Source organism: Meles meles, chromosome X, assembly GCF_922984935.1.
Source record: "Meles meles chromosome X, mMelMel3.1 paternal haplotype, whole genome shotgun sequence".
In the NCBI taxonomy this organism is placed as follows: Eukaryota; Metazoa; Chordata; class Mammalia; order Carnivora; family Mustelidae; genus Meles; species Meles meles.
The window spans coordinates 33,528,100-33,551,956 of NC_060087.1; the positions used below are offsets into that span (position 1 = coordinate 33,528,100).

The 23,857-nt window shown below is 43.5% G+C and overlaps 1 protein-coding gene across 1 annotated transcript in view; it reads left to right on the plus strand.

Annotated features, from left to right (window-relative positions):
- Positions 1–1,197: 1,197 nt before the first annotated feature.
- The window catches only part of LANCL3 (LanC like 3), a 102,645-nt gene continuing 79,985 nt past the window's right edge, over positions 1,198–23,857 (plus strand). The window contains exon 1 of the mRNA XM_045995515.1: positions 1,198–1,831. Within this exon, the coding sequence (XP_045851471.1) occupies positions 1,259–1,831 (573 nt within the window). The 5' untranslated portion in view covers positions 1,198–1,258. The remainder of the gene's footprint in view (positions 1,832–23,857) is intronic.

A 23,857-nucleotide genomic window follows, 5' to 3' on the forward strand; every position in this document is an offset into this window, starting at 1 on the left:
CAACTTGTTTGTGTAATTGTTCATTTTCTGTCTTTCTCAGTGGATGGCACCGTCCAAGAGGTGTAGGACCCTGTCTGCTTTGTTTATCCATCTATTTCCAGAGTCCAGGACACATATGAGACCCTCAATAACGCCTGGGGAAGGAAAGCAGCAGGGAAAAACAGGAGAAGGGAGGAAGTAGGTAACTAAGGACCCGCAGAAAAGGGTAAAAATGCTGAATTAAAATTCGCACGCAGCATTTGCCCTTATATTCAGTTAATGACTTACTATGCATGCATGGGAGGGAGGGGTCTCTAGAGTAGGAGAAAGACAGAGAGCCGCCATCCTCTTACCTTAACCTGGTGTGGTTCTTTGCATTTTTACTCCTGCGTACTCCAAGAAGAACACGACAACCAAGGCCAAGAAAGTTTCCCTATGGGGCCTTCCACCGATTCCATGCTTGAAACGTGATGTACTCAAAGCCCTCAGCCTTTGGGATGGAAACATTCAGAATGAGAACTCCAAAGTGACCAAAATGAGAAAACAAGTTTCTGGAGCGCTCTCCGTTTTTTCCTAGCCAACCTCCCCCCCACCTCGCCCCAGTTTAGTGGCTTCTCAACTTTTAATGTGCATGTGAATCACCTGGGGATCTTGCTAAATATGCTGATTTTGATTCGATATCTTTGGAGCGAAGTCTGAGCTGCTGCGTTTTTAACACTCTCCCAGGTGATGCTGATCGGCTGAGTCGAGGACCACACTTTGAATGTAGTGTACTAGGGACTCGAGGTCTTCACCTCCAGCGTCAGGTGTGTGTGTGCTGAGCCTCAGCTTTCCGGATCGGTGTCCCACACGTCCCCGGCATTCCGCCGGGAAGGGAGGAGCCGGGGGCGGAGCGGGAGGAGTGGCGCGCGACCCGCGTGGGTCTTGCCGGAGATCACCTCGGCCCCTTGGAGAGGCGGCCGAGCTGCGGCGGCGCAGGAGGGGGCGGGTTCGGCGAGGGCGCGGCCTCTCGGAGAGGGGGGCGTACGACGCGCGTCCCCAGCGCCCGCCTGGGCCACTCGGGAGCTTCCCGGCAGCCCGGTGCCCCACTTGGCAATCCGCTCCGTGCTTCTTCCTCGCGCCCGCCTTCTCTTGTCACCTCCCGTCTCAGCCTCCCTGCTCCATCCCCGCCGCATCAACCGCCGGCCGAGTGCCTCCGAGAGCGAGAGGTGGTGCGCGGGGCTGCAGGGCGCGCCCTCACGCGGACCCCGGCCCGGCTTTGGGGGGCACGGGCAGCAGCATGGACACCAAGCGCTGCTTCGCCAACCGCTTCGATGACTACCAGGGCAGTCTGCTGGTGGGCCAGTGCGAGGAGGCGGTGGCGCCCTTGGTCACTGCCACCATCGAGCGCATCCTTCAGGAGCTGCCCCCGCTCGGGGGCGGCTCTGAGGCCCGGGGGGCGGCGGCCGCGGCCAGCAGCTGCCAGGGCGGGCTGTACGGCGGCGTGGCCGGGGTGGCCTACATGCTCTACCACGTCTCGCAGAGCCCGCTCTTTGCCGGGGCCCGGGAGCGCTACCTGCGTTCGGCCAAGCGCCTCATAGACGCGTGCGCCCGCGCCGAGGAGTGGGGCGAGCCGGACGCCGACACCCGCGCTGCCTTCCTGCTCGGGGGAGCGGGCGTGTACGCTGTGGCCACGCTCGTGTACCACGCCCTGGGCCGGTCCGACTACGTGCAGCCGCTGGGCAAGTTCCGGGCTCTGTGCGCCGTCTGCGCGCCAGTGTCCTTCCTGGAGTGCGGCTCCGACGAGCTGTTCGTGGGCCGCGCGGGCTACCTGTGCGCCGCGCTGGTGCTCAAGCAGAAACTCGCCCAGGAGGTAAGAGGCAGCCCCGGCCGCGGGGGGGCGCTCGCCGCCTGCCCGGCCCTTTCCCCGGAGTCCCGGCTGCGGGAGCAGCGCACCCCCCACTGCCCGCACGGCTTGTTACTCTGGCGCTGTCGTTTCCTCAGTCTCCAGCGGTTCATCTGGTTTTGTCCGCCTATCCCACTCTTTTTCAGTCTCTCAGTTGTTGGGATTCCGCGTCTTTGCGCTTTTTTCTTGTTTTACGCCGAACGTGGCATCTCCTCAGATGCCTTCTTGCCCAACAGCTTCCTGGAGGCCGTTTGGGGCGGGGGGAACTCCTCGAAAATGAAAGGGATTTCCTTTCTTTTGACCCTCCTGTCGAAAAGCTGAAGCACCCTCGAATGTTAAGACTGCTGGCAAAGTGTTGGAAGTTTAGGGGGCTGGTCAGGTTTTCATGGTTTCCATGGCTAACGTGGAGGGAAATGGCTTTGACGACAGCCCCCCCCCCTCCGCTGGTCCCCCGCGCCGCCGTCTGTAAGCCAGAATTACTGCCCAGCTGCGGGTCTGATGTGCTAACTGTGGTTGCTTACTATTCAGTTAATCTCAGGGCTCTTTTAAAATGCCTGTCTAACGGGGGTGTCCTCTTTGAAACGCATAAACGGAGACAGAAGTTTACCCCATTGTAATCGAATGTGCATTTTTCATTCTAAAACACGTAGTTAGGATTGTCAAGATGACAACGTACTTAACAGGGTAGGTTTTCCTAATGAATAGCTTTCCAGTGGCTCCTTGAAGTGAATTGGATTTCACAACTACATATTTTTTTTTTCTGGATTCACTTTGAATACAGCATGTGACCATTAGAGGAGAATGTGCCAGTTCCTGTGGAGTAGGGGGGGGGGGGGAATCCTCCAAAGGATCATAGTAACTAGAACTGAGAGAGAGGCATTTTCATTCATAACCCAGTGGAGCCAAATATTGTTCTAGGGAGGAAGTGACACATTCAACATGACTTTATTTGGGTGAAAGAGGCGTTTGAAGAAAAATTAAAGATACACAGTGTTTTAAAAGTGTAATTAACTTAGATAACTTCTAAGATAACAGAGGCAGACTTGACTTTTTTTTATTTATAGAAGGTGAGGTTGATACAAGTGAGAAAAAAATCAGTAGACTGTGCACTGTGCTAGCACGGTAGCAAAGATCTGTGTGACAACATTGTCTTGAAATAGTTCACTCTGCTTCTGAGTCACTGTTATCTGCTAGCAGTTCCCAAAGGGCCCTTCCAGTTGTAGAAAACCTTTTAGAAGGCCACCGGGCTATTTACATATCATTTGCATTTCATTTGCATCTGCTCCTCAGACCTTGCAGTCTGGTGGTAGGCAATTTTCAGATTCGGGGCTTTTGGGGACTGCTTTCCCTTTGTGTTCCTTGGGGTCTTCTCTCCAGAATGGGGTGGCGAAGAGTGGGGGACCCGTCAGGTCATACAGACGGACACAGACTTCAAGGACTCATTGCCCCAAAACTGGTGGCCCAGGGCCAGTCTGCAACCCTGATCCAAACAGACATTTATTAAGACCTCTCTGCTGCCCTCCTGCCAAACCAAATCTGTTTTTTTATACTAATCAATTTGAGGTTCTTTGGCCCCTACTCCCAGGAGACAGAACAAGTTCTGAGGGTTGTTCAACCGCCCCCCCAACCACCACCAAAACCAGCTCTTAACCTGAGCAAATAAGCTAGTCTCCGTGCCAGCCTCAGCTGCAGTAATCTGAGAAATTCAGGCTTGAAAAGTGCAGGGCAGGGGCTAAGCACGCCTGGCTGGAAGCCCTTCTGAGGGGAAAATATGTCTCCTGCACCATCCCCACTCCTGCACCCTAGCCGGCATATGGCTTTGCCCTCAGTAGATGATCCATAAACGTTGATTAAATTGAGTTGCCAACTTCTATCATTTCTCTATAAATAATCTGTTATTATGTCCTGGGTTTCTTTCTTTCCAATGTCATTTATATTCACTTTGCTCTGGCAATTCCGTCAGTTATCACCCTAGTCTATATCCTCCCCACACTACTTGGCAGAGCTTTGGCACCTAATAAATAGTTGAATGAATGAATCCCCATTTACTGGGATTAGTGCAATATACTCAGCTGGATTCTCTGGAGCCATTACATGTACCTCTTAGAAACCAATCTCAGAAGCACTTCATTATGCCATTTTCCCCACTCAGCATCCTGCAGTGGCTCCCTATTACCTTCTCTCCAGGGAATTCTCATCTTTCTCAGAGCTCAGATCCTTAAAATGGCCGACAAGGCCCCATGTGATCTGGCCCCCCTGCATACCTATTGCTCTTCTGCTCACTCTGCTTCAGCCACACTGGCCTTCTTGCTGTGCCAGGCATTTCTTGTCTCGGGGCATTTGTACTCGCTGTTCCCTTTGCTTGGAATACTCTTCCCCTAGCTATTTTTATAGCTAGCTCTTTGACCTTGTATAGGTCGCTGCCTTATCAGTGAAGCCTTCCTTCCCTGTTCACCCTCTATGAAACTGCAACCTTGTCTCCTGACGTGATGCCCTTTACTGGTTTCATTTTACTTGTTTATGTATTTTCCAATTAGCAGGTAAGCTCCATACGTTAGAGAGGTTTTATTTTATCGTTATAGTCTCATCATTAAGAGGGTACCTGGGACATATTCAAGTTCCCCCCTTTTCATTTGGGATTATTGCAAATACTGTTTATGGCTTGCTTTGCCACTCACTCTGAATGGTGACCCATTTATCAATATTTTCCTTTATGGTGGTGCTTTTGGGTCATACTGGTAAGAATATGTCCTATTGGTCAGAATCCTTTCTTACCACCAAGGTTTCAGTAAATATGTGTTGCCTGAATAAGTGAATACCAGTTTCTTGGAAATTTTGCCTGAGATCAAGCTTAACCTTGAGACCGGCGCTTGTTAAACTTGAACGTTCATGGGATTCACCTACAGATCTTGTCAATAGAATACAGACCGATTCAGCAGGTGTGGCATTGGGCCTGAGATTCTGCATTTCTAGCAAGTTCCCAGGTGATGCTGCTGGTCCAGGGACCATGCTTTGAAGGAGCAAGGCAATGCAGTGCGGCACAGGATTGGGCATACCAGTCATGTCTGTTGAGCTTTACTATAAGACACCATTCTCTGAAGCTTGATATATTTTTTTATAAGGTTGTCGTTGAGAATACTGATCACTCTATCCTATCATGCTTTCATTATAAGGACCCACAAGGGGAATTTCTCTCAGTACTTAGAGTACAGAAATAGTTGTGCTCTTCCTGGAAATTGATTGAATTTTTTAATCTTCAGAATATGTCACGCAACTGACATGTTTCTCACTTGATGCTGGCTACTAGGAAGCCTGTGGCCAAAATTGCCCACATATCTGATATAAAGTGCCTTATGTACTTCCATATACTAGCATTTAATTTAGGTTAAATTTTTTTCTTCCTTAGTCTACCCTTTTTTGACTTCCTTCCATCTGATTTTATTGTTTGTATCGATAAGACTCAGAGATGAGAAAAAACGTGTGTCGATGTATGTACAGTGACAGGGACATGGAGAGTCGCTCTAACCAGGTAATATATTTTTGTTCAATTTGGCTCTCCTGGAAATACTCAAGGGAAGTAGCTTTGATGGTTTGTTAAGCAGATATCCTTGAGCAACAGGGCACTGAGGTCCTATGAAATCACACCATAAAAACTTATACTGGGTCCATTCTGCTTTCCAGATTGGGGGAAATGTAGCCGGGAAACGTTAGAAATGGCGGAGGGATAAAGGGGAGGCCTAGGGACCACAGTTAAAATAATAGCTTTACCACTGGGTGACCTTGGACAAATAATTTTATATCTTTGAGCCTCAATTTCCTACTTCTAAAATGGATGAATGATAGCTTCTGTCGTTTATTCCTTCATTCCATGAATGTCAGGTTTTTACATGTACCAGGCCCCTTGCTGGATGCCAGGAGTTAGTAGTGAGCAAAAATCAATATAATTATGTTGTGGCAAGTGCTCTGAAGGAAGTAAACAGAAAATACCTGGGGTCAGGGCAGGCCAGAACAGGAGAGGGGTGGGATGCTGCTTGGCAGAGGAGAGCCAGGAAGACTGCTCTGTGGAGGTGATGTCCTGGTTCATCACTGAAGCCTGAACATGAAGCAGCTGCTTTAAGAGTAGGCAATCCAGGGGGGCGCCTGGGTGGCTCAGTGGATTAAGTCTCTGCCTTCGGCGCAGGTCATGATCTCAGGGTCCTGGGATCGAGCCCCGCATCAGGCAATCTGCTCAGCGGGGATCCTGTTTCTCCCTCTCTCTCTCTCTGCCTGCCTCTCTGCCTACTTGTGATCTCTCTCTCTGGCAAATAAATAAATAAAATATTTTAAAAAGAAAAAAAAGAGTAGGCAATCCAGGCAGCAGAGACGGGAACTATGAAGCCCCCAAGGTGCAAATCTACTTGTAGATTTCAAAGAAGTGGAAGGCCGCCCATGTGATGGGAGCAGAGTGAGCCAGAGGGATGGGAGAGCCCTCTACCGACTACGACTGCATAGGAGCTGTGAGCTGGCTCAAACAAGATCCTGCAGGGCCAGATCAGTCAGGAGTTGAGGCTTGTTTCCAGTTTTAATGGTCATGTCTTCATTTTACTTACCTTTAAAAAGATCACCCTGGTTTTCTGCTTGGACAGTGAATTGAACAGTCACAAGGAGGACTAGTTTCATGGGATCTAAGCCCCTTTTGTGCCAAGGATCCCTTTGTAAATCTGGTGAAGCCATCGGTAGCTCTTTTTTCTTTCTTTCCTTCTTTTTTTTAAAAGATTTATTTATTTGAGAGACAGGGAGACTGAGAGAGAGAAAGCACGAGCAGAGCAGAGGGAACAGCAGGGCCCCGGATGAGCAAGGACCCCGACATGGGGCTTGGTCCCAGGACTCTGGGATCATGACCTGAGCTGAAGGCAGCCACTTTGAGCCACCCAGGCGCCTCCCATCAATACCTCTTAGAATAACATTTGTAGGTGCATAAAATCAAACACTTAGGGTTACAAAGGAAGCCAATTATATCGACATTCAGTTACCAAAACGTTTGAAAAATTGTGATGCAGTGGCCTGTGCATAATAAAGAAATAGAGTTTCTGGGGCGCCTGGGTGGCTCAGTGGGTTAAGCCGCTGCCTTCGGCTCAGGTCATGATCTCAGTGTCCTGGGATCGAGTCCCACATCGGGCTCTCTGCTCAGCGGCGAGCCTGCTTCCCTCTCTCTCTCTCTGCCTGCCTCTCTGTCTACTTGTGATCTCTCTCTGTCAAATAAATAAATTAAAAAAAAAAAGAAATAGAGTTTCTTTATTAACATGTTAAATAACAAGATTTCACAGCAAGCCTACGGATTATGGTACCTTTGAAAGAGTGATGAGGGTCAGTGATATTTCGAGCTGTCTTCAACAACTGCAGGGTGATATGAATATAGCTGTGATTTCTATAGGTGGCAAAGTCACAAGTACTTGAGTGGTTTGTGGTCTGCATTTGTAAGGAAAGTAAATGCAAAATTGTTTAAATGAGATTTGAGGAAATACAGATGTGATTTTATTTCCCCAGCCAGAGGGGGCTAGTCTGGAAGTTGCTGTGGTGACTCACTTTAGATCAAGTGCCTGGTATTTTGCTTGGCCCACAGTAGCTGCCTAATGGAATCAGAGTCGTTCCCTTTTGCATCCACGAACAGAAAATCAAAAGTGATTCTGAACATCATATAGAAAATCATACCAGATACCAGGAATATATCTTCCTTCCATAATTATATATATCTATTGCCAGATTGTTAATTGGGTCCGTGGCTCATTCCTAAGGCAGGTGGTTGGCAGCTGTGTAAGTGGTCATGCTTTTAGCCGCAAATAGTAGAATGTCCAATAAAAAGTGATCTGAATAATGGGAACATCTGTTACCTCACTTTCTAAGGGGTGTAGAGCTAGGCCATTACAGATTGGTCCAGCAACTCGAGAAGGTCATCAGAACCCAAGCCCTTTCCAACATTTTTCTCTGCAATTTTCAGTGTAGGAGTGTCCCACTCTCTAGGGTTGCAAGATAGCCACTGTCATTTCAGACATTATGTTCCCATTCAACTAAAGTAGAAAGGAAGAGTCTGAGGCTTTTTTCTTGCTTCTTTAAAAAAAATCATGGAAAACATTTTATGCTTGAAGAAATTCCCTTCTGTCTCATTGTCCAGCACTTAGTCACTGGCCACTTCTGTTTTCAGGGGAGGCTGGGAAGATTAGTGTCCTTCATTTTTAACCTGGATCATTGAATGCAGGTTCTGACAAAAAAGAGGAAAGGAGAAGGAAAAAGCTGTTGCATGGATACCAAAATGTCTGCCTCCTGACATCCCTTGGCAAGGTCTGTCTTATGACTTCCCACTTCCTTGGCTATTGTGAATAATGTTGTCATGAACATGGGGATGCATGCATCTCTTTGAGATCCTGTTTTCATTTCCTTTGGATCAATATCTAGAAGTGGAATTGCTAGGTCATAGGGTAATTCTGGTTGTAGTTTTTTGAGGAACCTCCAGACTATGAATTTACCTTCCCACCAACAACGCACAAGGGTTTCCTTTTCTCCACATTCTCACCAACACTTGTTATTTCTTGTCTCTCTGATGACAGCCGTTCTAACAAGAGTGAGGTAAGACCCTATAGCAGTTCTGATTTCCATTTCCCTGGTGACTACTGATGTTGAGCACCTTTGCAGTTACCCGTTGGCCGTGGGTATGTCTTCTTTGAAAAAATGTACAGTTCTTCTGCCCATCTTTAAATCAAGTTGTTTGTTTTGCTATTGAGCTGTATGGAGTTGTTTATATATTTTTGATATTAACCTCCTATTCAAATAGAGTTTGCAGATATTTTCCTCTATTCCATAGGTTGCCTTTTCATTTTGTTCATGGTTTCCTTTGCTGTGCAGAAGGTTTTTAGTTTGATGTCGTCCCATTTACTGATTTCTGCTTTTGTTCCTTGTGCTTTTGGGGTCCTATCCAGAAAATCATTGCTAAGACCAATGTCAAGGGGCGTTTTCTTTCTTTTTTTTTTAAGATTTTATTTATTTATTTGACATACAGAGATCACAAGTAGGCAGAGAGGTAGGCAGAGAGAGAGGGAGAAGCAGGCTCCCTGCTGAGCAGAGAACCCGATGAGGGGATCAATCCCAGGACCCTGGGATCATGACCTGAGCTGAAGGCAGAGGCTTAACCCACTGAGCCACCCAGGTGCCTCAAGGGGCGTTTTCTTTGCTTTATTCATATTTCACATTTCAGGTCTTATGTTTAAGTCTTTAATCCGTTTTGAATTAATTTTTGTGAGTGGTGTAAGATAGAAGTTCAGTTTCATTTTTCTGCATGTGGTTATTCTGTTTTTCTAGCACCACTTACTGAAAAACCATCTTTTCTCCATTGAGTTGTATTGGCTCCCATGTCAGATATTAGTTGACCATATATGTGTGGATTTATTTCTGGACTCCTGATTTTCTTTCATTGGTCTATATGTCTGTTTTTATGCCAGTACCATACTGTTTTTATTACTATAGCTTTGTAATATAGTTCAGAATCAGGAAGTGTGATGCCTTGAACTGTGCAGTTCTGCCTTAGAATTGCTTTGGCTGTTCAGGGTCTTTTGTGGTTTAATGCCTTTTAGTATTTTTCCTAGTACTATGTTGACTAGCTGTGGTGAGTGTGAGCACCTTTGTGTCTTGTTCCTGATCTTGAAAGAAGAGTGGTCCACCTTTTATCATTGAGTATGATGTTAGCTGTGGGTTTCTCTTATATGGCCCTGATCATATTGAGGTATGTTCTTTCTATATCCAATTTGTTGAGAGTTTTTATCATAATTGTGTGTTGAATTTAGTCAAATGCTTTTTCTGTATGTCTTGAGATAATCCTATGTTTTTTTTTAAGATTTTATTTATTTATTTGACAGAGAGAGATACAAGTAGGCAGAGAGGCAGGCAGAGAGAGTGAGAGGGAAGCAGGCTCCCTGCCGAGCAGAGAGCCGGACGCGGGACTCGATCCCAGGACCCTGAGATCATGACCTGAGCCGAAGGCAGCGGCTTAAACCACTGAGCCACCCAGGCGCCCAATCCTATGATTTTTTTTGTCTTTCCTTCTATTAATGTGCTCTGTCACATTTAGTAGCATATGTTGAACCATTCTTGCATCACAGGGATGAATCCCATTTGGTCATGTTGTATGATCCTTTAATGTGTTGTTGAATGTGGTTTGCTAGTATTTTGTTGCAAATGTTTGCATCTGTATTCATTAGGGGTATTGGCCTATAGTGCCTTTATCTGGCTTTGGTGTCAGGGTAATAATCGTCTCATAAAGTGAGTTGGAAGTGTCCCCTCTTTTTCAGTTCTTTTGGAGGAATTTGAGGATTGACATTCTTTTTTAACTGCTTGGTAGAATCCTTCAGAACCTGTCGGTCCTGGTCTGTTTTTGATGACAGGTTTTTGGTTACTGATTCCATCTCCTTACTCCTTATTGGTCTGTTTGGATTTTCTAATTCTTTTCTTTTTTTTTTTTAAAGATTTATTTATTTGACAGACAGATCACAGGTAGGCAGAGAGGCAGGCAGAGAGAGAGGAAGGGAAGCAGGCTCCCTGCTGAGCAGAGAGCCTGACACAGAGCTCCATCCCAGGACACTGGGATCTTGACCTTAGTTGAAGGCAGAGGCTTTAACCCACTAAGCCACCCAGGCGCCCCGGTTTTCTATTTCTTCATTTTTAAAAAAAGGTTCTATTTATTTGTGTGGCAGAGCACATAGGGGAACATCAGGCAGAGGGAGAGGGAGAAGCAGACTCCTTGCTGAGCAGGGAACTCGATGCAGGGTTCTATTCCAGGACCCTGGGATCCTGACCAAAGGCAAAGGCAGATGCTTAACCAACTGAGCCACCCAGGCACCTCAATTTTCTATTTTGTCATGATTCAATCTTGATAGATTGTGTGTTTCTATGAATTCATCCATTTCTTCTAGATTGTCCAATTTGTTGGTATATAATTGTTCACAGTAGTCTCATACCCTTTGTATTGGGGTGGTGTTATTTACTGTGTCTCTTTATTTCTGATTTTATTTGAGTCTGTTTTCTTTTATTCTAACTACAGGTTTATCAGTTTTGTTTATCTTTTCTAAGAATCAATTTTTAGTTGATCTTTTCTATTGTGTTCCTGGTCTGTATTTTGTTTCTGCTCTAATGTTTATTACTTCCTTCCTTCTGCTAAGTTGGGGCTTAGTTGTTGTTTTTTTTTTTTTTTCTTTTTCTAGTTCCTGGAGGTATAATGTTAGGTTGTTTGAGATTTTTTTCCCTCTAGTTTTTCTTAAAAATTATTACTGCCCTCATACTCAAAAGGTAAAGCCAAACAATGAGAAGATACAGAAAGATGCATAACAGAATGTCTTTGAACATATTATCATTAATTTATCTTTTTTAGAAATAGTCATGTAAATTGCCTTTCTCCATCTATGGAAATGATTATATTATATATATTCTATAGTTTTCTTGCACATGACTGCATAGAAAGAGGTCTCATTCTTTATACTGGTTTGATTTAATGGCTATAGCACAATTTAACCGTCAATGATTGATATTAAATTCAAATTTTCTTCTTTTTTTTGCTGTCAAAACCGTGCTGTAAAGAATTCACACTTATACATATAATATGCATATATACATATACAATATTTACATGTAATGTGTACAGATATATACATGTCTTTTAATGTATGTTTATGTATCTTTGCCTTCTGTTGCAAGTATATATATGTAGGATAAATTTTTTTATTTATTTTTTAAGATTTTATTTATTTGCCAGAGAAAGAGCACATGCACCATCACAAGTGGGGAGTGGCAGGCAGAGGGAGAAGCAGGCTCCCCGCTGAGCAAGGATCATGACCGGAGTGGAAGGCAGGCAGAGGATTTACCTCTTAACTGACTGAGCCGCCCAGGCATCCCTAGGGTAAATTTAAAACACAACTGCTCCTTCAAAGTTTACAGATCGTTTTCATTTGATAGAGATGATCAAAACTGCTTTCCAGAAAGATTTTATCAATTTCCTTTCCCTCCATGAGTGTTGGGGAGTGCTGGTGTTTCTACATTTTCAGTGCTGGGTTTCATCAGACTTTTTAGTAGATGAGAAACTGATAGGTAGAAAATGAGGATGGAAGTTTCTAGGGCAGAAAATGAGTCCCACTATTGTTTCCTTCAACACTCAGCAAACAGAATGCATAGGCAGGGTTTCACTCAGTCTGGGTTTGAGTGGTCTCTACAAGCAGCCGTGTGTTATTCACTGCTAACGAAAACCCCACAAGTTTGGCTTGAAATGACAGCAGGTTGGGGAATGTGGTTTTTTGTAGGCTGAGTCCAGTTCCTCGTTGCCTGCTTATAGACCCACCAGCAAGTGGGGCACATCTATGAGCTACAGCTTAGATCCTCTGTTACTCTTGAGCCAGAACCCTGTGATTGCTAGAAGGATGTAGGGACAAACTTGGTAAGTTTGATAAGCACTTTACGGATTTTGTCCTTTAATACTAGCAGCAACCTTATAACTTAGGCACCATTGCTATCTCCATCGTACCAAGTGAGGGAACTGAGAGACACGGAGAAGCTGGGGAACTTGTTCCAGGTTACACCCCTAGTCAGTGGCAGAAATGAGGTTCTGCCCCCTGCAGGCTGGTTGTCAAATCTGTGCTTTCTGTTAGTGCTCCTCACACTTAACTGTGCACACAGATCTCCTGGGGATCTTGTTAAAAACCAAGTTTTGATTCAGCAGGTCTAGGTTAAGGCCCAAGATGCGGCATCCCTAGCAAACTCCCAGGTGATGTGGCTACTGCTGCTGGTTCACTGAGCAGACTTGAGAGTAAAAAGCTCTAAATCACTATTTTTCTTCTAATTTTATGGGATTGCCTATCAACAGATTTGATGGATTCCCCCCAAACTTCATGATTTTCATTGTTTGTCCTTTGTGCTGAAAATGATTTCTTCCATAAATGCCAGACTATTAGCTCTTCAGGTCATAGTTAATGCTGAAGGAAAGATTCACTGCCTGGCACATCTCCTTGCAGGTTTAAGAACTCTGTTAACAATCTGTGAATGAATGTATGGATTCTTTTTTTTTTTTCCCTGATAAATACAATTGTGTACTATATATACAAGTTTTTTTTTTTTGAGGGGAGCACGGTGAGGGGTTGGGTGAGCCTGGTGGTGGGTATTGAGGGCACATATCACATAGAGCCTTGGGTGTGGAGCATAAACAATGAATTTTGGAACACTGAAAAAAATTTAAAAAAGGAAAAAAAAGAATTTCTTTAAAGGCCCAAATACACCAAGTTCCAACAGTTTTAAATTAGTTCATAATAATAGAAGAGACACGTCATTACATTTCCAGATCAGATAGAAAACATGATTTTGATGCTCATAGAACCCCTCTCATTTTAGAATCCTTTAATTAAATCTACCTGTGTGACATAAAACAGTGTTGCCCCCACTCAAATTAATTTAAATGGAAAACACTTAGACTTTTTATTTTTTATGATACAGTGATTTAAAAAATCTACCCAGTAATGCAGATTTCCTTAGAATTTATTTATACCTTCTCATCTGTTAAATACGTTCCAAAAAAATCTTAGCTTATTGTTGGCATTGTAATTATTTGGCGAGAACATGATTTGTAATTTTCTTTTTTTAAATTTTTTTTTATAAACATATAATGTATTTTTATCCCCAGGGGTACAGGTCTGTGAATTGCCAGGTTTACACACTTCACAGCACTCACCATAACACATACTCTCCCCAATGTCCATAACCCCACCACCCTCTCCCTATCCCCCTCCCCCCCAGCAACCCTCAGTTTGTTTTGTGATATTAAGAGTTTCTTATGGTTTGTCTCCCTCCCGATCCCATCTTGTTTCATTTATTCTTTTCCTACCTCCCAACCCCCCACATTGCATCTCCACTTCCTCATATCAGGGAAATCATATGATAGTTGTCTTTCTCTGACTGACTTATTTTGCTCAGCATAATACCCTCTAGTTCCATCCATGTCTTCGCAAATGGCAAGATTTCATTTCTTTTGATGGCTGCATTGTATTCCGTTGTATATATATACCACATCTTCTTTATCCATTCATCTGTTGATGGACATCTAGGTTCTTTCCATAGTTTGGCTATTGTGGACATTGCTGCTATAAACATTCGGGTGCACGTGCCCCTTCGGATCACTACATTTCTATCTTTTTAGGGTAAATACCCAGTAGTGCAATTGCTGGGTCATAGGGTAGCTCTATTTTCAACTTTTTGAGGAACCTCCATGCTGCTTTCCAGAGTGGTTGCACCAGCTTGCATTCCCACCAGCAGTGTAGGAGGGTCCCCTTTCTCTGCATCCTCTCAGCATCTGTCATTTCCTGACTTGTTAATTTTAGCCATTCTGACTGGTGTGAGGTGATATCTCATTGTGGTTTTGATTTTTATTTCCCTGATGCCGAGTGATGTGGAGCACTTTTTCATGTGTCTGTTGGCCATCTGGATGTCTTCTTTGCAGAAATGTCTGTTCATGTCTTCTGCCCATTTATTGATTGGATTATTTGTTCTTTGGGTGTTAAGTCTGCTAAGCTCTTTATAGATTTTGGATACTAGCCCTTTATCTGATATGTCGTTTGCAAATATCTTCTCCCATTCTGTCAGTTGTCTTTTGGTTTTGTTAACTGTTTCCTTTGCTGTGCAAAAGCTTTTGATCTTGATGAAGTCCCAATAGCTCATTTTTGCCCTTGCTTCCCTTGCCTTTGCCGATATTCCTAGGAAGATGTTGCTGCGGCTGAGGTCGAAGAGGTTGCTGCCTGTGTTCTCCTCAAGAATTTTGATGGATTCCTTTCACACATTGAGATCCTTCATCCATTTTGAGTCTATTTTCGTGTGTGGTGTAAGGAAATGGTCCAATTTCATTTTTCTGCATGTGGTTGTCCAATTTTCCCAACATCATTTGTTGAAGAGGCTGTCTTTTTTCCATTGGACATTCTTTCCTGCTTCGTTGAAGATTAGTTGACCATAGAGTTGAGGGTCTATTTCTGGGCTCTCTATTCTGTTCCATTGATCTATGTGTCTGTTTTTGTGCCAATACCATACTGTCTTGATGACAGCTTTGTAATAGAGCTTGAATTCCGGAATTGTGATGCCACCAACTTTGGCTTTCTTTTTCAACATTCCTTTGGCTATTCAAGGTCTTTTCTGGTTCCATATAAGTTTTAGGATTATTTGTTCCATTTCTTTGAAAAAAATGGATGGGATTTTGATAGGGATTACATTAAATGTGTAGAATGCTTAAGGTAGCGTAGACATTTTCACAATATTTGTTCTTCCAATCCAGGAGCATGGAATATTTTTCCATTTCTTTGTGTCTTCCTCAATTTCTTTCATGAGTACTTTATAGTTTTCTGAGTATAGATTCTTAGCCTCTTTGGTTAGGTTTATTCCTAAGGTATCTTATGGTTTGGGGTGCAATTGTAAATGGGATGGACTCCTTAATTTCTCTTTCTTCTGTCTTATTGTTGGTGTAAAGAAATGCAACTGATTTCTGTGCATTGATTTTATATCCTGACACTTTACTGAATTCCTGTATAAGTTCTAGCAGATTTGGAGTAGAGCCTTTTGGGTTTTCCACATATAGTATCATATCATCTGCAAAGAGTTATAGCTTGACTTCTTCTTTGCCGATTTGGATGCCTTTAATTTCTTTTTGTTGTCGGCTGAGGCTAGAACTTCTAGTACTATGTTGAATAACAGTGGTGATAATGGACATCCCTGCTGTGTTCCTGACCTTAGCGGAGAAGCTCTCAGTTTTTCTCCATTGAGAATGATATTTGCGGTGGGTTTTTCATAGATGGCTTTGATAATATTGAGGTATGTGCCCTCTATCCCGACACTTCGAAGAGTTTCAATCAGGAGGGGATGCTCTACTTTGTCAAATGCTTTTTCAGCATCTATTGAGAGTATCATATGGTTCTTGTTCTTTCTTTTATTAATGTATTGGTTTGTAATTTTCTTATTACTGAATAAATTGGGGGAAAATGTGTGTAGCAAAAATTCCTTTAAATGGATTGAATTATTTTTGTCAATAATTTAACCTCCCAGTGTTCTATAAGAGGTTGTTTTAATGGAATTTCACTGTATTTATTGAACTCTAAATGTGAAAATGATAGATTGTATTAATTTTTTATTAACTTGGCTGTTTTCATTTTTGCTGGTTAATGAATGATGTTCGTCATATGACCGGCCCCTACAAAACACATGGTAGATTTCCTCTGTGTGGCAGGGAGGTACTTTAATAACCTCACATGGTGATGGTCTCTTGGTAAACTGGCCAGCAATCCATGGTGTGGTCCACTAAGTGTTTTTCTTCATGATTGACTTTCACTGATTGATCGCTGACCTATATTCAGTAATTAAGAACAATGCCTTGGGCATTTGGTTTGTCCCAAAGAAAAACATGTTGTTTTCATGCATTATTTATATCTAAGTACCACTTATCTTTGCCTCATTATTTTCTTTATGGATTGAGTTACTAGGGAAACCCACCAAGTTAACAGACTCATTATTCTCAGGGTGCTAGCCCCTTGGACAAATTAAATTTTCAAGAAGTCATTTGATCCATCTTTTTGCAAGCTGAACAAGGAAGTGTTTTGTTTAAGATCAGGTTTCCTTTTCTAAATAGCTTTACCCATTCAACAACCCAGACAAACGAATGACTTTGACACATTGAAGTGTGAGTGTTGCTACCTGGCCCGTAAAGAAGCTTTTTCTCTGAAGAGAGACAGTCTTACAGACTTGATGGGTGAGAACATCATCTAAATTAGAGGTGGCAAAACAAATATTGGTCATAGCACTATGTGCAGTTAGCTGTCACTGTGCCCATCTGCTGGCTCCATTGCTTTGCATGGAATGGATTTCCTGTGCTCAGTGGTGTGTTGAAATCTAGTGTCCATGGCAACCAGAACATCACCACATCACCGATCTCAAATCACTCACTGTGGGGACCAGCTGAATGTTCACTTATACGATGATTTTAGGAGGGAACCACATTCCTAACAGCTCTCGAAGGCTGAAGAGATCCAGTGCTCAGCCAGAAAGGAAGTATTATTCTCATGCACATTTCAGTAACATAATCTTACTATCTGAAATGTTCTTTCCTTGTGAGGCAAAGAGAATTGCACACACATCACAAATCCCACCTGTTGAAATAGTTTGGACTCTCAATGAAGACATGAAAGCACTGTGTTTAAGAGCAGAACTTCCAGAGTCCAATAGCTTGGGGTTTGGATCCTGACTTCACCACAATCGTTGGTTGAGCTTCGCCTCGTTTCTTAGCATCTTGGAGGCTGAATTTCCTCGTGTGCAAAATGCAGTACTAGCAGCATTCACCCTGTAGGTGTAGGTGTGTTATGAAGATCCACTGAGAATGGACCCTGAATGTGCTTAGCAGGGAGTCTGTCAGGCACAGGGTAAAGGCACGAAGTCAGCCATTATTAGTATTTTAAAGTATGATGAGTATGATTTTCATTAATGCAAAGTGACACCCGGCGTTGGCTAAACATAGGTATGCTTTTTGGACATCGAGCTCGTCTGTCTAATATTCCCCACGGTGACATTCAGAGCTGCTCTGGCCCTGATCCCAGCAGCAGAGCTTTGAGCTCTTCACACAGGCCATGCAGGAGACGAAGCTGAGCAGCTCAGAGAGCGCGTGTGAAAGCAAATGGAGTGGCCGGTCATCACCCCTGAAACACGAACCTATGCGTGCTGCCCTCTGCACTTTGCTTTCTCTGGCAGAAGGGCTGTTTCTCTTTCGAAAATTTCAGGTCCTTTGCAGACTTATTCTAGGAATTGGCTTTCCTGAGTCTCTGATTTGTACTCCTCAGAGTAAATTGCCTAATTCGCTTTCAGCGGCGGGAAGTTGCTATTGCCAAGTGACGGTGGAATATTCCTTGGTCACTTCCCCCAGCATCTGGATGGCACATTGAAGAAACTCTCTCTTGCTCTTAAGTTCTCATCTTTGCTTCTAAAGATCATTTGCTTGCATGGCACGAATTCAGAATTGGAGCGAAATTTCAGCTGTATCTCTGGTGAAGTGACAACATCAAATGAGTTTTCCTCAGCAAATGTTCTGGATCATGTATACGTGGTAGCTTGTTTCAGAAAAGGATTAATACAATTAAGGATCCTTTCACGTGTTCCTTAGGCTTCTGGGCTCAGAAATGATGTTTTTTCTTGCATTAATGCACTTTTCAATTTGTGTTCCAAGACTGTGTGGTATAGGCTCACTGTCAGTTGTGCAAACTTAAATCAACATTTTACTCTTTAGCTCCTAACTCCTATTTGTATTCATTTATGTATTTACCTGGCTCGAATAATAAAAGTATAATTATGACTCCCTCCTATCCCTAATCATTGAGTGGTTATGTATATCCATTAGTTCTGCTTACAGTCTGCAATGCCATAGTAAGTGGCTCTGGGTCTTAGCCTTCGTCTTTATGGGGGTCTGTTCTATTTCTCTCTGACCTGTGGCCTTAGGTCGGTATTTCTCACATGTGAGCACACATTAGAATCCCTTAAAGAGCTTGTTATAACACAGGTGGCTGGGCTCCATTCCCAGAGTTTCTGATTCAGTAGGTCTGGAGTGCGGCCCGAGACTTTGCACTATTACAACTTCCAGATGCTGCTGCTCATTTGGAGACGACATTTTTAGAACCACTGCCTGAGACTATTCCCTTAACCTTGAGCAAACATCTCAGAAATGGTGGGAACTAAGGGAAGGCATAGGGGGATTATACCACAAACTTGTTACCACCACTGGAAAATAACTCAAAAGACAGGACTTACTATACAACAGGCACTCTGATAAGCATATTATATGACCTATTATGACTCAGAGGCTGCCTGTCATCACACAGCTGGCAAAGTTGCTTAACCCATGTTTGTCTGACTGTAGAACTGCTTCACTTCTAGGGCTTTAAGTCAGGTCTGATTCCTGCATGTTTTTCTACTCAAGTTTACCCTGCTAAGAGGAGAGTGAGTTGTACCCAAGACATCTAGAAGACTAGACACTCTGAAGCTGAAGGTGTCACTAAAGTGTAACTTAGAATTGAATAAAAATGGCAGTTCAGGAGCTCGTTCTGCAGTTGTCACAAACATCCCAAAGCCTCGGCTTCCTGGAACACTAGGAAGGTTCAGGAATGGGAGGTTCTCAAAACCCATGGTAGTATAGGGGCTTGAGCTTTCTGAAAACAGAAGAACTAGTTGCAAGCTTGATAGAGTGATTAGACATCTAGAGCCTTTCCCAAACCCAAGCAACTAGATGATGGTCTCAGGGTAGTTCTCCAAAAGCCATCTCTGGGCTGTAGACTGATGGGCAAGTGCTTCATTAAGAAAGGGCTTCTAAGGGACACCTGGATGGCTCAGTGGGTTAAGCATCTGCCTTTGGCTCAGGTCGTGATCTCAGGGTCCTGCAGGGAGTCTGCTTCTCTCTCTCTCTCTCTCTCTCTCTCAATAAATAAATAAAATCTTTTTTTTAAAAAAAGTGCTTCTTGGAGAAACCAGTATGGGAGGAGTGGGGGCAAGAGGAAAGGGCAGGAAGCCAAGTAAAGGTGAGATTTGGGCTAAGTCCCAGCTCTGTCTCATCCTGTAGGGGAGCTCTGGAGTGTAAGTTACATCACAGAGTTTGTCCTGACCAGAGGCACACTCTAGCCCCAGTGAGTCACTACAGCTGGGGGTGCGGGCTATCATCTTCACAGGTATGTATGTTCTGTTGGCATGTGTCTGATGTGGCTCTGGTAGCGTAAAAGTTAGACCGTGGAAGAAGGCTACAGTGAGGGTTGTTAGAAGCAAAACATATGGACACAGTCGGAGCTGGGGGGTGGGGGGCAGAGGTGGATTCACAGACTCAGTGGAAAGGATCTGAGGGGATCAAGTGGGAATACCCAGTTTCTGTATGGGGGCCCTCCGGACCTTAGGAGAAACCTTGATAATCACTTTCTTGACAGACTGAATTAGAGAAGCTCTGAGCTTTGAGGCCCAGGTCATGGTCAAGGGCAGAGATGAAATATTTTGCTGAAAATAGCAACATTACATGCTGAATGGTGAGACACCACCCCACACACATACACTGTGCCCCCCCCCCCGGCAACATATAGCTTCTCAACCCAGCCCCCAGAACACTGGCAGACACACTCACCCCCCAGGAGTGGGCAGGCTAAAGGAGGGGCTGTGGTTGTCAAACAGATTCAACAAAAATAACCACAAATATTGACATCTGTAGGTGTATCCCCACCCAATGACAAAGCAGTTACACTGTCTCGTCACCCTACGGTCAGTGCCACCAATTGGCTAGCACTCTTCCCCACCCCGGGTTCCCACTGAGCTTTTTAGGTTGAGACTTTTAAATAGGGCCTGTCAGAAGACATTTGAAGAAAGCATCTGATGTGAAGGACAGTGATCACAACATATAGGTTAGCCGAACTTGGAATAAATAGTTAATAGTGGGAGCAGAAGAAAACTTCCTGAGTGCCCAATCTATAATTAATATTACCAGAGAGGAAAGCGATCACATGTATGAAGTAAAGGCAGGATGTTACTGAAAGCAATATTCAGAGGACAGAAAAAGAACTCTTTGGAATTAAAAATACGATGGCAAGTAAAAATAATTTAGTAGAAGGGTTAGAATATTAAATCAAGGAAATGTCCCTGAAAGTTCAGCCAAAAGACAATGAGATTGATAAAGAGAAAAGACTAGGGACATCTGGGTGGCTCAGTCATTGAGCGTCTGCCTTCAGCTCTGGTAGTGATCCCGGGGTCCTGGGATCAAGTCCCGCATTGGGCTCCCTGCTCGGTTGGGGGCCTGCTTCTCCCTCTCCCACTCCTGCTTGTGTTCCCTCTCTTGCTGTGCCTCTGTCAAATAAATAAATAAAATCTTAAAAAAAAAAGAAAAGACTAGTTAGAGGAAGTCTAACCTCCATCTAGCAGTCAGTCCCAATAAACTAGAACAAAGTATATGAAAAGACCAAAAAAATGACTCAAAAATATTTTTCACAGGTGCAAGACTGGAGTTGTCAGCTTTCAGGGGCCCATCAACATGTTGGGTGGAAAAAGAATAAAGAGATTGTAAAGGCTTCCAAGGAGAAAAGCAAAACTGGTTCCATAAAAGGATTAGCACTGGGCTTTGAATAGCAACTTAGGAAGCTGCAAGACAATGGAGCAAGGCCTCCAAAATACACAGAGAAAATTACTTATCAACCAGAATTCTACAGCAACCAAAACGATCAAGTGTGAGAGTAGGAAAAAAAACCTTGCAAGGTCTCAAAAGAACAATTAAAACTTTTTTTTTTCTTTCAAAATCAGACATTCTTTTTTCTTTCGAATGTGTGAGACAGAAATAATCTAGCCTCACAGGACATGTGTTTAAAGAACTTAGAGGCCAGAGGTTGTAAATAAAGCAGCCACCATCTGGAACTCTGCAACAACTTTATAACTGGCTGTATATCCATTGTAAAGGGGGACTGGACCAAGGAATAGGAAACTAAGGGAATCTCAAAATCTGGAGGCCCAGTGCAGGTGAAATGATAGGAAACTTCCAGAGTGATGGTAGAGACCGCCCCAAATGACAACTGGGTATCCAGGCTTGAAGGCAGCCAGTGAGTACTGAAGCGGAGCTACAGCTGGGATGTTGCCAAGACGAAAAAAAAAAAATAGAAAGCTTACCTGATGTATTTGGATATACCTAAGGGAGTTTTGTAGGTCAGTTGGAAAGTCTGGGCATGCATTTATTACAGACAGAGAACCAAACAATATGAAAAGAGAAGACAGTTATTAACCCTGAGGTGGGATAAACTAGGAGAAAGAAAATGGTGATCATTGTACCTGGTTTTGCTGAGTATTAATTTAACCTCATGTTGTTTGTAAAAGATGTAATATAACTAGGGTGTTTGAGAAAGGGAATGTATGTATGGAGAGAGAATAAGCTAAATCTTCTTCCATGTTAGGAGATTAATAGCACCTAAAATGGAAAAGCCAGGATATAGCTGTATAAGAAGAAATATGAAGAGAAGTAGCAAAAATACAGACAAGTGTTTTAAGATTCTTTTTTAATTTTTATTTTTTGACAGGGAGAGGGACATAAGCAGGGGGAGTAGGAGAGGGAGAAGCAGGCTTCCCGCTGAGTGGAGAGCCCCATGTGGCGCCCGATCCCAGGACCATGGGATCATGACCTGAGCAAAGGCAGACGCTTAATGACTGAGCCACCCAGGCACCCCTTAAGTTTTTGCCTCAAAGGAACAGAATGTGGGGCGCCTGGGTGGCTCAGTGGTTTAAGCCGCTGCCTTCGGCTCAGGTCATGATCTCAGGGTCCTGGGATCGAGTCCCGCGTCGGGCTCTCGGCTCGGCAGGGAGCCTGCTTCCCTCTCACTCTCTCTGCCTGCCTCTCTGCCTACCTGTGATCTCTCTCTGTCAAATAAATAAATAAAATCTTTAAAAAAAAAAAAAGGAACAGAATGTGGATGGAGAGGGGTGGAGGGCAGGAGCCCGATATTATCTTAAGGACCTCTGGTTTTTTTTAAATTATTTTTATTAACATATAACGTATTATTAGCCCCAGGGGTACAGGTCTGTGAATCGCCAGGTTTACACACTTCACAGCACTCACCATAGCACATACCCTCCCCAATGTCCATAACCCAAAGGAACTCTGTTTTTTAAGCTATGCATACGTATTTTTTGAGAAATACGAATACAAAGAAAATAACATTTTTAAAAATTAACCTTACTCGTGCTTTTTAGCTGTGACTTCTCCACAGTCTGTTCTGTTCTTCGAGTTTATGCTGTTCCTGCTCAGTGATGCAGAAATTTTCTGAGAGAACATCTATGGAATGTTACCTAATAATGAAATAACGTGGTCATTTCTAGGTAGAGTTTGTCAATAAATACTTCCTCATCAAAAATATGGCTTGATGTATCCTTTATATCCTTAGAAGACATACTAAATTAGGTTATAATGATATTTTCCTAGTTTGAATGGTTGAATGGCTTTGTGTCAATTAAAATCTTCATATGGTTCAATTTCGCATGCCCTCCTTAATAAAGGGTTGAGGAAAATGAGGATCAGAGCTACATTTAAGCTTCTACCCCAGAAGGAGAGAGAACCCAGTTAAAATAATTAAAAGTGAAAAGATGATTAGAATACAGTAACGACTGGTTGAACCATTTATGTAAAGTAGAGCAGGAATAACATTTTTTTCATGGCAGTGCCTCTAAGATGCTCCAAGATCCTAAAATGCTTCCAAGACATTGCAACCGATAGTAACTAATAATTATGTAGAACATTAAGTCTGCTCAGTACTTTTCACATAAACTGTTCCGTTTAATCCTCACAGTATCTTTTTGAGTTAGATATTATTACTATTTCCATTTTCAGAATAGAAAATAGAAAACGTTGCAGAGAGGTTAAGTAACTTTCCCAAGGATATTAGGGTTGATAAGTAGGATAAAGATAATGTTTTCAAGCATGATACTTTTGATAGGAACGAACCAGTTGGAAAGAGATGAGAGATCTAATTAGAGTTTACCTATGGGACTTAGCGCTCCCAGGTGATAAGGGACTGAATCTAGTCTAGAACTCAAGTCCTTCTCCAAGGTGGTGATCTTTCTGCTGCCCTGGGCTGGTGATACCATTCATGTTAAAGTAAATTCTCCATTCCCTAAATATACCGATAAATGTTCACCAAATGGCAAATAACTGTTGGTGTTCATGGAGAGAACTCTTGAGGGAGTTGGCAGAACCTCAAAATCCATCCTGGGGATCCAGGACTGAACCGGTTGTCACTCTCACCACCCCCCACCCCGCACCACCGATTCCTCACAGTAGCTAGAAAACTCAAAGAGAGAAGGTATCTGGAAGGCTTTTCAGGTACAGGTGTGCAGTGCCCAAAGAGAGCATGATCAACTATTAGTGTGATGCCTAAGACCAGCACGGATGCTAATGTGTGAGGATCCAGGTAG